The sequence below is a fragment of the Triplophysa rosa genome, linkage group LG3 (genome assembly GCF_024868665.1).
Source record: "Triplophysa rosa linkage group LG3, Trosa_1v2, whole genome shotgun sequence".
In the NCBI taxonomy this organism is placed as follows: Eukaryota; Metazoa; Chordata; class Actinopteri; order Cypriniformes; family Nemacheilidae; genus Triplophysa; species Triplophysa rosa.
Window position 1 is genome coordinate 7,047,337 of NC_079892.1, and position 15,365 is coordinate 7,062,701.

The window sequence follows — 15,365 nt, forward strand, 5'->3', positions numbered from 1 at the left end:
AATACCAACGCAACGTATTAGTGTCAAAGGGGATTCTTTTTGTATACACAAGTCCTCTAGTGAAGATCAATCGCAGGTATTTCGCTGTTTTGGAACAACAGAACCACTTCCCTTTCAACGAAATTCAAATGTGTGTGCAATCCCTTTAAATAAAGATACCACTTCCTGGTGAGGTGAAACACTTGACAACAAAGACCGAGTAACTCTTGAGTTAATTCACTCTCATTGACTTGTTCAGGTCAACAAGTTATTAAAAGGACGAGATATCGTTAGCGATAGTGAGCGAGCAGTTTTTATCTGGGTTGAGGTTGATTTGTTTTAATGTTTAGTTTGTTTTGTTGCGCGTAGGTCCCCCTGTCCGTTACAGATGGTACGGTCCAGCCCATCTGTTCTCCTCCTGTGAAATGCGGACTGAAACAGATTGTGAGACTCTACGGGTCGCAATGGCTACTACACCGCAAGGAAAACAAGTTTTGGTGTTCAGTTAAACGAGTTTTTTATGAGGAGAAAACTTGACGGATTCGTCTGAACCATACTTTCTAATGTGAGACACTCGTTGGACGACGTAAAAATGTCACAGGGATGTATAACTACTGTGGAGGAGATCCAGTCTTGGTGGGAAGTCCCCGCCATTGCGCACTTCTGCTCGCTCTTCAGGACGGCTTTTAATTTACCAGACTTTGAAATAGAGGTAATTTATCTTGTCTGTATAAACTTGCGGCTCTGTTTCATTTTCGTCAGGTTTATTAGCATGCGCCCCTTCTCGGTCGTTGTAGCGACAACAACAAACTCAAGTTGGCCATGTTCTCCGGTCAGCCGTCCGTGTTCACCAGATAGTCGCTCACGGCTCACTTCAGTCATTCACACAATTACTGACTAAATTGGACTTCAACCTGTGCCACTCAATCGCTGATAATGATAGTATTAGTGAAAAGTGAGTTATTTCGCTTTGTGTGATAAACTAGAACTAAACTGATCGCCGTGACACGGTTAACCGCCTGACCAAACGTCGTGCATTTGTGTTGTTTCTCTCTGATCTCTACTACAAAGTCTTATTTTATGTATAAAAACTTGTTTATTAAGTGGTTGGCATTGTTTTTATTTTGTTTACAGAACTACTCGATTGAGTGTGTTACGTTATTGACCAGTATCAATACAATTGCCACAACTGGCAACTTTGTTTTGTTTTGAGTTCTTTACATCTTTCATATAAAGAAACGTTGTAACACTGCGGTTAAAATATGCGGTTTTATTAAGGTGTTCAACTTCTCTAACACAGTTTTGTTATTATTTTACATGAGCTATTTATTGTGTTGTGTCATGTTCTCGTGCTTTCGCTTTTAGATTTAACACGGCGAGTAGTGGCGTCGAATTAGATTATAAACCAGCCCGTGACTTGATAAACTGGATCGGCTGGTGTTTCTCCCCACTGTTATGAAAACGATAAGCCAAGTTCACGATTCTGGAGTTACAAGTTTATTGGTGGATCACAAGCTGGCTTCGAGTTGGTCATTGTTCCGTAACTTGCTGTCTGCCTTGTTTGTGTTGTTGACTCACGCTCTTTACAATGGTGCTGGCTTCAATTTATCAGAAATAATTTCATTTTGACATCGTCCTTTTTCAGATCCACCGATATGCATGTATACCAAGATCACCTTACATTATGTGGCTAGGTATCTATGTTTTTATGGTTGCATATATTTTAAACAATGAGTAAATCATTTTAATCGGCAATTTTTTGAGCAATTTGGAAGGAGATCCATACCGAGCATAGTTTTTTTTAAAGGCGTGAGAAATAGTCAACACAAGGTATCTTGGTACATCTCGACCCCCATATGTGTGAAACGTGCGCTGCTGCGCTTTGTTGTTGCAGGAACGGTTCGAGGTGGTGATCGTCGCGTGCTAACTCGCAGAGAAGTTATACCTCGCGTATCGCCAACGAAAATACGGCACATTCGTCAGAAGAGCCCATTGGTATTGCACGTTAGCGATAAGAATCGTTATGTGATTTATTTCACTTTAATTCCACTACAAACCTTCACTGTGCGCAGTTTAGTAATCTCATTTTGTGCGCAATCTAAAATTAGAGAAAGCACGTGTCAATGCAGTGTTAAAAGATTTACATTCAGATGCTGTTTCAGGCACAAGTCATTGACCGTTTCGCGATTCATCCTCGCATCCTAATTGCATTCAGTCTAGGTGTCCAAGGTCATTCAACACAAAGCACCCCATTCCCACTTTACTACCCTGGTAACTTCGCAGACACGCATGAATGGGACGTAAACCACCACTGTGAATAATCCAATCGGTTGCTTTAATCTTGTGATTGAGACGTTTTTCAAGTCATTACTCCAGGCTGTTGTTATAATCCTTGCAGAATCTTCTTCATCCTAATGCTTCTTAGATGTTAAATGTTTGGTGGACATATTCAAAATTCAATATGTTCTGTTTAGTGTATACGTTAATTCACATGAAGTTGAGGGAATGTTTAGTTAACAATACAATCCGTATGCATGTCTTAATAGATTTAAGAACTCTATATTTAGCTGTCAACGTTGCTTGGTGGCATGTTCATTGTCAAAACACATGTGATCTAATAACATTGTTATTATGTCAAATCATAGCTCGTGTCAGGAAAAGGGATTTTAGGGATTGTTGACACAGAGTGGCTTTATTTTGCACCTTGTGAATAAAGAAGATTGTTAATATCTCGGCCTGTAATCCTTATTTGGAGATATAGCAAACTAATTTCAAGAAGTGAGCTTCTTGCTCTTGGATAGAATTGAGAGAGACAGAGTGTTTGCCAGAGTTTATAAATTTAGTCTAATGTAATTATTCCTTCTTTTATCTCATTAACACAAAAAGAAACACAAATTGATGCAAAGGTCATCCACGCGGATTGGCCAGCCACTCACTAACAGAGAATTTTAATTGTGGTAATGCTCAGAATTCTCGTAATTCACCGGTTTGTTTTTAGCTCTTACGAGGCACTCATCCAAAGCCGTGCCCAAAAAAGCAGGTGGATAGTCCAGTAAATAGAACCCAAATCCGGTGGTAAGAGGATACAGTTCTTCTGCCTGTGAGAAAGCCTACCCTGTAAGGATGACCATATGTTTATTTGGCTAACTTTTGGAGTTCTGGATTGATTTTTTCAGGGAGATGTCATCCATTCTCACCTGTTGAGGATATGATTTGGTAGTTTGAGTATATGATTAACTCTGATACCCCCTGAACTAAATATGTATTAAACTTGTTCTGTATGTCAAAGTTAAATACATTTTGGTCATGTTTGTCACGACACAAGCTTTGCGCAACACAGTGGATATTTCAAACGCAAAGGTGTTGGTCAACTGCTTTTTCTTCTGAGAATCTGTTCCGGGGATTGACAATAGAGATTCGTCTTGGCAAGCTGACAAAACGGCTCCTTGGACATTGTTCATTGGTTACACTTCACAGTCACACTCTGCATCCCTGCCCTAGATGAGAGAAGTGCACTACAGGAAGAGGCCACACTCGCCAGGGCTCTCTCCCTGCTTTTTGTCTGTGTAAAGCATGCTTGATTTCCTATCAGTATGGCTGTGAAACGAACCCACAGCCTTCAGGAACTGAAGCCCGAATCTTTCAGGAGCCGAGCCCCTCCGCCCTTCATACTTGCGCACAGCCAGAGGGCTAGGCCTGCCGGCTGCGCACAGAAAATGAGCGTTGGTGTTTTGTTGCTTGTCTGTTTTAATACGTCTTCATTATCTGTTTGATGATGTCTAGAAAGTGGGTGGAGAATTGATAATTGGGCATTTAGTCTAAGCAGAAGGCTTAATTTAGTTTCTGAATTGATTACAGTTGGTGGGCAAAGTCAGCAATGTGGGCAAATGGAGAAAGACAACCTCATTACTGATTAATCTTGATGACATCTGTTTTTTATAGAACTGACCAGCACAAGCACTTTTTAATTGTGTTGAAATTGACCCTTGTTGTGTTCTAATTGTCAATTTTAAAGCGGCAGTCTGTAACTTTTGCCTCTTTATCGCCATCTCTGTTTGAGACATTACTCAACTCAACTCATCTTTATTTATATAGCACCAATAAAAACAACAATTGTTGACCAAGGTGCTTGACAATTAGAAAGAAAAAAAAACATTAAATTCGATAAGTTGCACAAGATGATGCCAGTGAGCTTTTGGGACGCCAGGGTCGGCAAACTAATTCCCGGTCGTATAACACTGTATGGGAAAAGGAGGGTTTTTAGCTGGCTATTATGGGTGTTTTTTAGATGAAAAAGAAGAAAGTAATACATCAGCGATATGACAGATCCTCTTTACATTGCTGAGCACTTTGTTAAGCCAAAACAACTCAATAGTGTTATATGACTGAAAGTTAGTCTGCTGACCCTGGTGTCGTAAAAGCTCACCGGCGTTATCTTGTGCATCTAGCCCATTGCAGGCTACTTCACATACTTACTTTAGCATTCTTTGAAGTCAACTGACTTTTCCCAAAATTGCACCTGACAGCTCAACTTAAATACCGTGGCAGATCAGAATACAGTCAGTATTCCAAACTGATTTTTATGTACCTACTTGCTAAAACTTAAAAAGTTAAGAAACTTCAATTCTGTGAGCGATATGAGATCCTTTGACCTGTTTGGTAGAGATTTATTTGTCTTGTATACAATTATTTGAGTTGTTCTGCATGCTTTGGAGCTAATATATGTTATAGATTTAAATGTTTTTTGACAATGTTTACAAAGTCTTTAAATTATGCAACCTCTCTGCACCTATCCTTGTATTTCACTTCAGCAACCAAACACCTTTCACATGTTTGCCTTCCAATTCTTTTTTTTTTATGGCAGTCTGTGCCTTAACAAGTTTATAATTCAGTCTTCTGATGCACCCCTAATTAACACTTACCTCTATCAGAGATTGCACAGCCCATTGTCATATGCCTCATTAAACTGTCAGGCGTTGATGTTCTAACATAGCATGTCCACATGTTTCCTGACAGATGTTTGTCTTATTCTTACACACCAGTGTCATTTATCAACTCCTCCTTCCTTGTCTCACCTTCCTCCCATGTACAAGTGTCGTCTTTTCTCCATCCTCCTCCCATTCTGGGCCTGTGTGTTTTGCCAGTATTGAATAGAACATTCATGTTTTCCATCATTGGCCCTGGCATGAGCATGACTAAATCACAGATGGTGGGTCTTTCATTGAGCCTCCCCCCAGAGAGGGGAGATGGTTGTAGCTGGGTGCTTCAGCTAGTCTCGGGCTCCTTTTCTTCTGGGCCTTACGCCGTATGATTGTAAATTGAGATTTAATCTCAATGGGGTCTGGTAGAGCAAGAGCTGAGGACGGCCTCTTGTTTTGAACAGCAGATGGATTAAGATGAGGAAAACGGATTTGTGTCCACGGATCTGTAGCGCTTTCTCGTTTTGCTCAGACACCGGGTGTCGATTGTGAAGGATAGCTGAGTGTGTTTGTATGCACATTCATGTGCGCATCCATGTAGCCTGTGTTGAATCGGAGGCTTTGATGTGAGAGGGGCTAACCCTTGTTAGAGCTCCTGCCGTTTTAAGGAGGAGGAAGTGAGCTTTTGGCTGAGGGATTTGCACCATCAATAACTGAAGGGTCAGCAGGCCTTGTTTCAGACCCCAGATGCTGTTCGTTGAAAAAATTCACTGTCTCCCACCTGCATCCTAATGATATTTATCTTATAACCCATGTCAGTTCCACCAGAGGATAAAAGATCTTTAGTCATTTACAGTAGTAAAATATTGGCGTTTAAGGGAAGCATTACTAATACTAATTCTCTCCATCGGGCGTTAAACTTTGGCATGTTACTTGTCACCATGTTTGTAATACAAACATGAATGGTAATGGTTTGCGTCTTACTGAAAAAAAGAGTGCTGTTGATAATCGGGCATTAACTGTGACCCCTTATTCCCTAGCAACTGCATAACAACCCAGTAAAACCACTCCCTCTGCCATCAAAGTATCGTAAGACCACACACAAGTGACTCCCTCATGCTTAATACTTTGAAACTTCTCTAGTCTTTCTAAACCACCACAACATTGTGATAACTAACTCCCCTCCCCCAAGTCTGATTGACAGGTGAGGGCAGAAGTAAATGTATCCTGATGGTTCCACACGGGGAGGGGGGTGTTTGTGGGGCTTGTACTCTGTGGTGTTTGTTTCAGCCGGCTCCATTGTTGCAGCGCCCCATGGTTCCCAATGGCTGTCTCCAGTTTGGGGCTGCCTCACCACACATGGTGCTCTGAAGGGAGTTGCTTATGTGTGGGTTGAAATTGAAGCTGGATGATAGACCTCAATTGTGATCCTAGTTTGTAGGGTTGGTGTTAACCCTCTTAGGCTGTGACTGTCAGGTTGGTGGTTTTTTTTTTTGCTGGTGACAGCATGATGCAAGAACCTGTTAGGAGCTCGTAAGAGCATGATGGGAATCTGCTGTTTCGTGTATCATCAGGGATTGCGACTCTCTCCCCACAGACAGCTGAGTAGATGGGGGTGGCAGTGATGGGGGAGTCACTAGTGCAGTTGGATGTTTGGTGTGGGGGGTGCTGTATGCAGTCTGCGCAAAAGACGTGAGGGAGCGTCAGCCTGGAGCAGAAATGGCAACGAGAGAGTGCATACGTGTGTATTTTGGAGGGGAGGGGTGTTGAAGTGCTTTGAGAGGCTAGTCGAACAGTTTGTAACAATGGCCCAGCCAGACCCACTCATCTGCTCTTGGGAACTGTTGTTTAGAGAGAAGCCATGGTTGTCTTGTCTGTTACGCTTATGGTAATGTTTCCTGGTTCATTTTCGTATGTTTGCATCACAGCACACTCTGTTTGGGAAGGATTCTGTTTCTAAAAATAGTGAATGTCAGTTTACTCTGACGTTTTTTTTCACTATTCCCTGGAGCCTAATATAAGACTAGGTCTTTTGTGGCCCATATTTGCCATAACCCAATGTGTTTTGACTTTGTTTATCTTCTCTACAGGAATGTATTTGTTACTTCGTACTTTCCAGGTGCATAAATTAACTTTTATATTGAGCATTACAACATTATAGCATTTGACACTGATAGTTCATGTAGCAAACTGGCTAACACAACAGTGTCCTTTTCAGTTAATAGGGTATGAAAAATGGGAATTTTATTTGGATATTTTTAAGGTATTTTATATGCAGTGGCTTGCAAAAGTGTTCAACCCCCTTCATTTTATTCACATTTTGTTGTGCTGCTGCCTTATCTTAAACTACTTTAAATGATTATTTTTTTACATTAATCTACACTCCATGCACAATAATGACAAAACAAAAAACGGATTTTTGACAGCTTTGCAAATTTATTAAAAATAAAAAACAAAAATAAGTACATTGCATAAGTATTCACACCCTTTTCTGGGACACTTGAAATTTTGCTCAGAAGCATTAGTTTTGCTTGTTAATGTTTATACACTTCGAGTGGAGTTAACCTGTGCCAAATTCAATTGAATAAGTATGATTTGGAGCGGCACATACCTCTCTATAAAGGGTGCAACAGCTGAAAATGCATATCAAAGTAAAAACCAAGACATGAGGTCAAAAGAACTGCCAGTAGAGCTTTGAGACAGGATTGTATCAAGGCACAGATCTGGGGAAGACTTCTGAAAAAAATCTGCTGTATTGAAGGTTCACAGAAGCATGTAGCCTCCATTTATCCTCAATGAAAGAGGTTTGGAACCACCAGATCTCTTACTTGAGCTGACCTCCTGTCCAAACTGAGCCATCGATGAGGAAGGGTCTTGGTTAGAGCGGTGACCAAGAAGCTGATGATCACTCTGGTTGAGCTCCATGATCATATATGGAGATGGGAGAAACTTACAGAAGGACAAACATCACTGCAACACTCCACCAATCTGGGCTTTATGGCTCAAAACCTTTGCTCAGTGAAGACACATGGAAACTTGAAATATGCAAAAACATACTTCAACGAATCTTTCAAACTGTCAGAAACAAGATATTCTGGTCTGATGAATCTCAGATTCATGCATCATGTCTGGAGAAAAACAAGCACTGCTCAACACCTGTACAATACCGTCTTAACAGTAAAGTGTAGTGGAAACAGCATCATGATGTGGGGGTGTTTTAGCTTCAGGGACTGTACACAAATACGGAGATAATGATCATGAAAACCTAGCCCAGAACATCAGAACCTCGGACAGGGCAGAAGGTTCATCCAACATGACAATGATCCTAAGCACACAACTAAAACAATGCAAGAGTGGCTTATGGACAACTCTGTCTATGTCCTATGATGGCCCAGCTAGTGCTTGAACCAACTGAACATTCTCTGTAGAAACCTAAAATGTTTGTCTACTGATGATCTCCATCCAACCTGACAGGTTTGAGAGGATCTGAGGAGAAGAATGACAGAAAATTGCCAAATGCAGATGTGTAAAGCTTTTCACATCATACCCAAAAAGATTTGAGTCTGTAAAGGCGCTTTAACCATTTCTGAGTTAAGGGTGTGAATACTTAGCAATGTACTTATTTTTGTTTTTATTTTTAATAAATTTGCAAAGCTGTCAAAAATCTGTTTTTGTTTTGTCATTATTGTGCATGGAGTGTAGATTAATGTAAAAAAATAATCATTTAAAGTAGTTAAGTAAAGGCAGCAGCATAACAAAATGTGAATAAAATGAAGGGGGTTGAACACTTTGCATACACTCACCTAAAGGATTATTAGGAACACCATACTAATACGGTGTTTGACCCCCTTTCGCCTTCAGAACTGCCTTAATTCTACGTGGCATTGATTCAACAAGGTGCTGAAAGCATTCTTTAGAAATGTTGGCCCATATTGATAGGATAGCATCTTGCAGTTGATGGAGATTTGTGGGATGCACATCCAGGGCACGAAGCTCCCGTTCCACCACATCCCAAAGATGTTCTATCGGGTTGAGATCTGGTGACTGTGGGGGCCATTCTAGTACAGTGAACTCATTGTCATGTTCAAGAAACCAATTTGAAATGATTCGAGCTTTGTGACATGGTGCATTATCCTGCTGGAAGTAGCCATTAGAGGATGGGTACATGGTGGTCATAAAGGGATGGACATGGTCAGAAACAATGCTCAGGTAGGCCGTGGCATTTAAACGATGCCCAATTGGCACTAAGGGGCCTAAAGTGTGCCAAGAAAACATCCCCCACACCATTACACCACCACCACCAGCCTGCACAGTGGTAACAAGGCATGATGGATCCATGTTCTCATTCTGTTTACGCCAAATTCTGACTCTACCATTTGAATGTCTCAACAGAAATCGAGACTCATCAGACCAGGCAACATTTTTCCAGTCTTCAACTGTCCAATTTTGGTGAGCTCGTGCAAATTGTAGCCTCTTTTTCCTATTTGTAGTGGAGATGAGTGGTACCCGGTGGGGTCTTCTGCTGTTGTAGCCCATCTGCCTCAAGGTTGTGCGTGTTGTGGCTTCACAAATGCTTTGCTGCATACCTCGGTTGTAACGAGTGGTTATTTCAGTCAAAGTTGCTCTTCTATCAGCTTGAATCAGTCGGCCCATTCTCCTCTGACCTCTAGCATCAACAAGGCATTTTCGCCCACAGGACTGCCGCATACTGGATGTTTTTCCCTTTTCACACCATTCTTTGTAAACCCTAGAAATGGTTGTGCGTGAAAATCCCAGTAACTGAGCAGATTGTGAAATACTCAGACCGGCCCGTCTGGCACCAACAACCATGCCACGCTCAAAATTGCTTAAATCACCTTTCTTTCCCATTCTGACATTCAGTTTGGAGTTCAGGAGATTGTCTTGACCAGGACCACACCCCTAAATGCATTGAAGCAACTGCCATGTGATTGGTTGATTAGATAATTGCATTAATGAGAAATTGAACAGGTGTTCCTAATAATCCTTTAGGTGAGTGTATATTGTTATACACGAACACTTTCCATTACATCCCGGCTCAGTTTGACTTTGTTTCCCTGGCAAACCTGATTTGTGTTAATAGTCCATACAAATGCACATTGTCATACCCGGTGGTATTGGCCAACATCCTGTTCAAGATGTTGCAAAAAGATCGCAAAGTGAAGGACATGCAAGACACTATGCTCAGCAAAGGTTTTTGTGGAGGCCATTGTGAACAGACTCAGTTTCCTGGAGTTAATGATCCCCAATCAAAAGCCTGTGTGGTGATCCCAAACCCAGGATGTGTTTAGCCATCCATCCATGACCACCTGTTGCGCCTGGCACTGACATTGAGATGGGTGGCCTAGCTATGTGCAGTCTTAAGCATCCTCTGCACTTGACCCTTTCAAAAAATGTACCAGTGACCATGATAAAACGTAAAAGTAATGATTCTCCATTTTAACACACTGTATGTCTGTGGAATGTTTTTGTTAACACATTTTAAAAGTGATTACTTTTGTAAAAAGTAAAGGTCATGTGTGGAAGGATTGTCAGAAGACCTTTGACGGATAATGGTACAAAGTTGTTTCTCTTTGCAAATTATTAGGAATTTACAAATTATTTGCTAATAAATAATGCTTGCACATTTAATTTATAAGTGTAACAGTTCAAATTGTTCATGATTTGTTTTCTTTCATGTTTTCATGTCCGGTACTTGATATGTTAAGAGAAAACTTTTAAGAACTTGCTGTTATTAAGCATTTTTGTTAAAATGTCTTTACTATTTAGATCAACATTTTGATGTAATAATTTTAATTATTAATAGTAAGGTATTTTATTGGAATAAAGTTTATTTTTAAATTTAATGTTACATTTAGAAACTTTTTAATACTATTTGAGCAACGTTGATCACTGGATCACTTTTATGTTTTGTGCCATAAGTCTAATGTTCCTTTGGTTAAAGGCAGAGTAGATCATTTGGAAAATGCTAACGTTTGCCTGCTAGCAGTGCAATCATACGATCCCTCCCTCTCGCGAATCACCATCTAAAGCCACGCCTCCTCCAAAGCACATGAGGGTGCGCACAGACCAGAAGCTGTTGGATCGGTTCCAGTGAAGTCATGTCACATTCACCGATGAGAAAACATTACAGTACAAAGTGAATTACATTACTACAATAACGAACATCTCCAGGTACCTGTTCTCTGTCCGCCACTGTCCCGCTGCCTGCACATCGCACATGAGCGTGCTGATGACGTGTGATGTCTGCGTGAACGGGGTGCGCAGTGGGATGCAAAATACGCTGACTGAAAATGTACACATGACGTATCATTGCCCTCGGACCAAGGGCAGTAATTTTCCAACGTTTTTTGACCCTACGCCTTTCACAGAAGATATATAATTATAAAAATACCAATGTTTCACTTTAATTATTGATTGCTATCAGGATGTTAAGAGACTTCCAACCAGCATGACAAAAAAAGGTTCTGGACAGGATTGCCTACTCAGCCTTAAACTTTATTCTTGGCGTAAAGAACTCTTTTGCTTTGCTTTTATTTAGTGTCTGTCAGAATTAGTTTCGACCTCACTAATATTCTATTGACTCTGTGCTTTATATGGCTAGTCTCATTCAATGTATTGCTGTGAGCAAAAGATACTTATGCCAGTAAAAAAAATTTATTGGCATTATATTGCTGTTGTGACTGATTGCAAATCCAATTTTTTTTCCAGAGAGTAGACCTAAATGATATGACATTTCAAATTGCTGTATTCACAAACAAGCAGAAATGTGTTGTCGTCGACAGGTTTAACATAGCAATATGCAATTAGACAACTTATTGCCATAAAAAGTTGAACCACGTCTGGCACACAGCCATACATGTGCACTCATGGAGATTGTAACTGCACTTGTCCATTTGATCCTTTGTTTTGCATATCTTGCTCTCAAGATGCATCATTAAATTTGAGATAAATGGTGCAAATGCTTACCGACCAGAGGTGGCTGTTGAAGAGTTTCTCTTCAGAATTAGTGTTCTGTTATGGGGGTGGAGAGTGTTGCATCAAGATATACATGTCCAAGAGTTTTCGAAGGAAGATAGATGAGCATTCATGGCCAAGATATCCTCACCCAGCCCTTTGTCTTCCTGTTGCTTCCTTAAGCAAGAGCTGTAAATTGCTCCTCTGCCATCTGTGGAGAGATTATGCTGTGCATCAGGGACTGATATTGGGGGCAGCTCTGTGTTGTCATGGCAGAAACAGGAAAGATATAGTAAAAAACAGGGCTTGGTCAGTCACTGAAAAAATAAACAGTTTAACTAATTGAGTTTAAGATAACTCTTATCAGTAGGTCTACTTTCTAAACTTGTCAATAAGGGTTGTTGGCTTACCTGATGGGTCAAGCACTGGAAAGTCAATTTACTGACCTGAGATGGTAGCCTAGAGTAAAAATCCACAATGATCTTCTCTATAACAACATGGCAACATTAGATTTAAATCATACAGCCTTTGTCGTAAAATAAAGTATGTATATCTATATTTGTTATTCTGTTCTAACTCAAGATTATCTGCCCACCTGTAAGACACATTTTTAAAGGCTACTGTTGTGCACCTGCCATACCTGTTTTGCTAGTTGGTTAAGAAAAGGAGCTGTTCAAAGCCAAGTGCAACTACACGACTACATCGTTGACCTTGATGTTTAAAGTTGGTGACTAGTCTGTGATAAGTGCAGTGTTGTAGAGTCTGCTTTGGCAATGAGACTAGATGCAGATGCTTGTTCGATATCTAGACGTTTTGTCAGATGTGCACAAAGTCTTGACCCAAACCAGCAACCACGAGACAGCGGAAAAGAGCAGTGCATTAAACTGTTTTTATACACTTTCTTCATTGTGTGTGTGTAAGATTTTGTTCAAATGAGTTTTATGATTCTCACTTAATTGAGGGAAAAAGGTCATTCACACTCCTAGTCTTATTTAGTGTCTGTGGCAGAGCGTCATAAAAAGTAATGCTCTTGTATTAAGCACATGGCAACAGGCTTGAGTCGTAGTGTATGCTTGGCTTAATAAGACTTTGGCTGCATGGAGCAAAGTACGTACAAAACATTAATTCCCCCTTTCTGCCATCTGAGTCGCTGAATGGCACTTCAAAAGCAAAGTGGGGTTGTGTTAATCCCCCACAGCCGGCCTCAGGTTTGAAGTGTGATCAAAGTCTAGGCTGCACTGATAGATGAGCCCACTCTGGTCCACTAACTGTCAAGGGAACAGGAAGTTTTGTGAGCGTAATGCCGGATCTAAGGGACACATAGAAGGGCAGAGTTGCAATCTTAAACCCAGAGTGCGTAAATTGTGAGATGGATACAGATATATGACATTTACTGCAACCACATTTTTTCACAGCATAACCCTTTTGTTATAGTGGATCTATTTTACAACCTGATCAGTCCTAACTCTAGACATCCTGCCCATACCAAACGTGTCCTTCAAGAAGGTGTTTCAGTAATTCTTTAGACTTCATTGAGTGCGTGGAAGAGACAATCAATAGCTTCTAAATTGCTAATTACAACCTACCCTAAAAGGCAACGGATTCAGCAAGTTAAGCTTTACTATTGACTTTTTTATAATTTAATAAGGAAGGAATGATTTTTTTCCTGCCTTAAGCACAAATGTGACTCTCATCCTGTTTTGCAAAGTTTCTGTTTTTTTACTCCAGCTGACACTGGGCTCCTGGTTTCCGTGCCTCTCCACAGCCAGGAGGTGTGTGAGTTGACCCTTTGTGACCCTGTTCTCGCCACCATTTCTCTAGAGAGAGGCGGCAATCTGCGGCTTGAGTGAATCTCACAATGAATGGATGAGCTGCTGCTCTCGCCCTTGAGTTAATTTTGTAGTGTCACTCTGTTATGGAGAGAAAAGGGAGGGGGTATGTTTTGTACCGGAGTTGAAAAGTGTTCCCTGTTGCCTGAGGGACTAAGCAGCTAGCCGAGACCTTGCAAAAGAAAGCAACCAAATCGCTAAGCTCCTTATGATGGGCCGTCAAGGAAAGTGGACCGGTGATGAAGCACTGTGTATTTACATCTGCTCTACTGGCCTCCACTCTCTCTTCAAGTGACATTGGGCATTATGAGGAGAGAGCAGTGCATGCTGGGTCTGGTTGTGCTGGGTCATTGAAGGAAGAAGGCATTTGCTAGCTGTGGCTTCGGGCTCAAGCTGTCGCTTAGCTTCTCTTCGCTCCTTTCAGTACACCGGAGTTTGCGGTCCCACTTACTGCCGCTTCATAAACCTTCAATAGCTGCTGTACAATGGAGATAGAAGGGGTTGAAGGTTAAACTTGAACCTCAGTTCCATCTTGGAGATAAAAGATGTACAGAAAACCTGAAGATGGAGTGAATCTACATTCACAATACAGCAACGATATTTCCAACTGCTCAGGTTTTTACAATGCGAGGCAATCACATTCTCTATAATTAACATGTACATGGATTTGTACTCGTAGCACTCCGATGTTAATTTATCTTGGCTGAATTATTTCTACCGCTGTTTTCAGAGTCTGTTGTTCTTATCGGTCTGGGAACTTTAGTGTGTGTAAAAAGTATGTATGTGTGCTTTGTAGCGGTGCAAATTACAGAGATGTAATGCAGAGCAACACTTCAATCAAGTGCACAACAAAGCATTTTCAGTGCACATGATCTTCTTTTTTAAATGTGGCATGTGCAGTTTCTGAGCTTCTGTGCTTGAGTACTGCAAGTCTGGCATTTCCTCATGGCAACAATCTGTCTTTCTCCAATTTCTGTTGTAATGCCTAATGATGACAACATTAGAAGGTAGTCAAACACAGCCTGTTATTGCTCCCACTTTAGCTTCTGTATCCTAGAGTGATCCAGAAATGAAAATTCTTTCATCATTTATTCGCCCTCATATAATTCCAAACCTGTATGACTTTCTGAAGAATACAAAAGAGATGTTGAAGAATGTTGTTAACCAAACATTGGCCCCACCAATGTTCCACAGAAGTCATATACAGGTTTTGAATGACATGAGGATATCTATTCCTAAATGTTTTGTAACAGATGGTTAGATTGTTCATTTCAAATGTAAAACTAACATGAAATTTATAAATGTATTCTACTACCACAAGAGTGCCGTTATGTGGTGTTAGACATATCTCACGAGTCAATGAGCAGTATTAAAAACATGAAGTTATACCATTAATTTCTTTTGTCAGAACTTGAAGTTTATAAAAGCACCTGCTAGTAAAATTAGACAATGCTGTAATGCTAACCTCCCTCCCCTGCTGTTTACTGTTTGTTAGGAACTCGAGCAAGCACTACTGAATCAAGATCAAGACTTCCTCTCAGACCTCCTCTGCTCCCTTCTGCGAGGATGTTATCAGCGCAGCGATATCACGTAAGCTACCTTACTTAGATTCGGTGTTTCTTAATTTCAGGTTGTTTTGAAAGTATAACAGTAAAATGTACCA

At 40.7% G+C, this 15,365-nt stretch overlaps 1 protein-coding gene and 1 long non-coding RNA gene across 2 annotated transcripts in view; one reads left to right on the plus strand and one right to left on the minus strand.

The window, feature by feature from the left end:
* LOC130551725 (chromatin remodeling regulator CECR2) overlaps positions 1-15,365 on the plus strand; it is a 27,745-nt gene continuing 12,380 nt past the window's right edge. Inside the window, exons 1-2 of the mRNA XM_057329594.1 lie at positions 1-691; positions 15,198-15,292. Of these exons, the coding sequence (XP_057185577.1) occupies positions 572-691; positions 15,198-15,292 (215 nt within the window). The 5' untranslated portion in view covers positions 1-571. The remainder of the gene's footprint in view (positions 692-15,197; positions 15,293-15,365) is intronic.
* The window catches only part of LOC130551726 (uncharacterized), a 15,871-nt gene continuing 12,789 nt past the window's right edge, over positions 12,284-15,365 (minus strand). The window contains exon 3 of the long non-coding RNA XR_008962651.1: positions 12,284-12,332. This is a non-coding gene — a long non-coding RNA (uncharacterized LOC130551726). The remainder of the gene's footprint in view (positions 12,333-15,365) is intronic.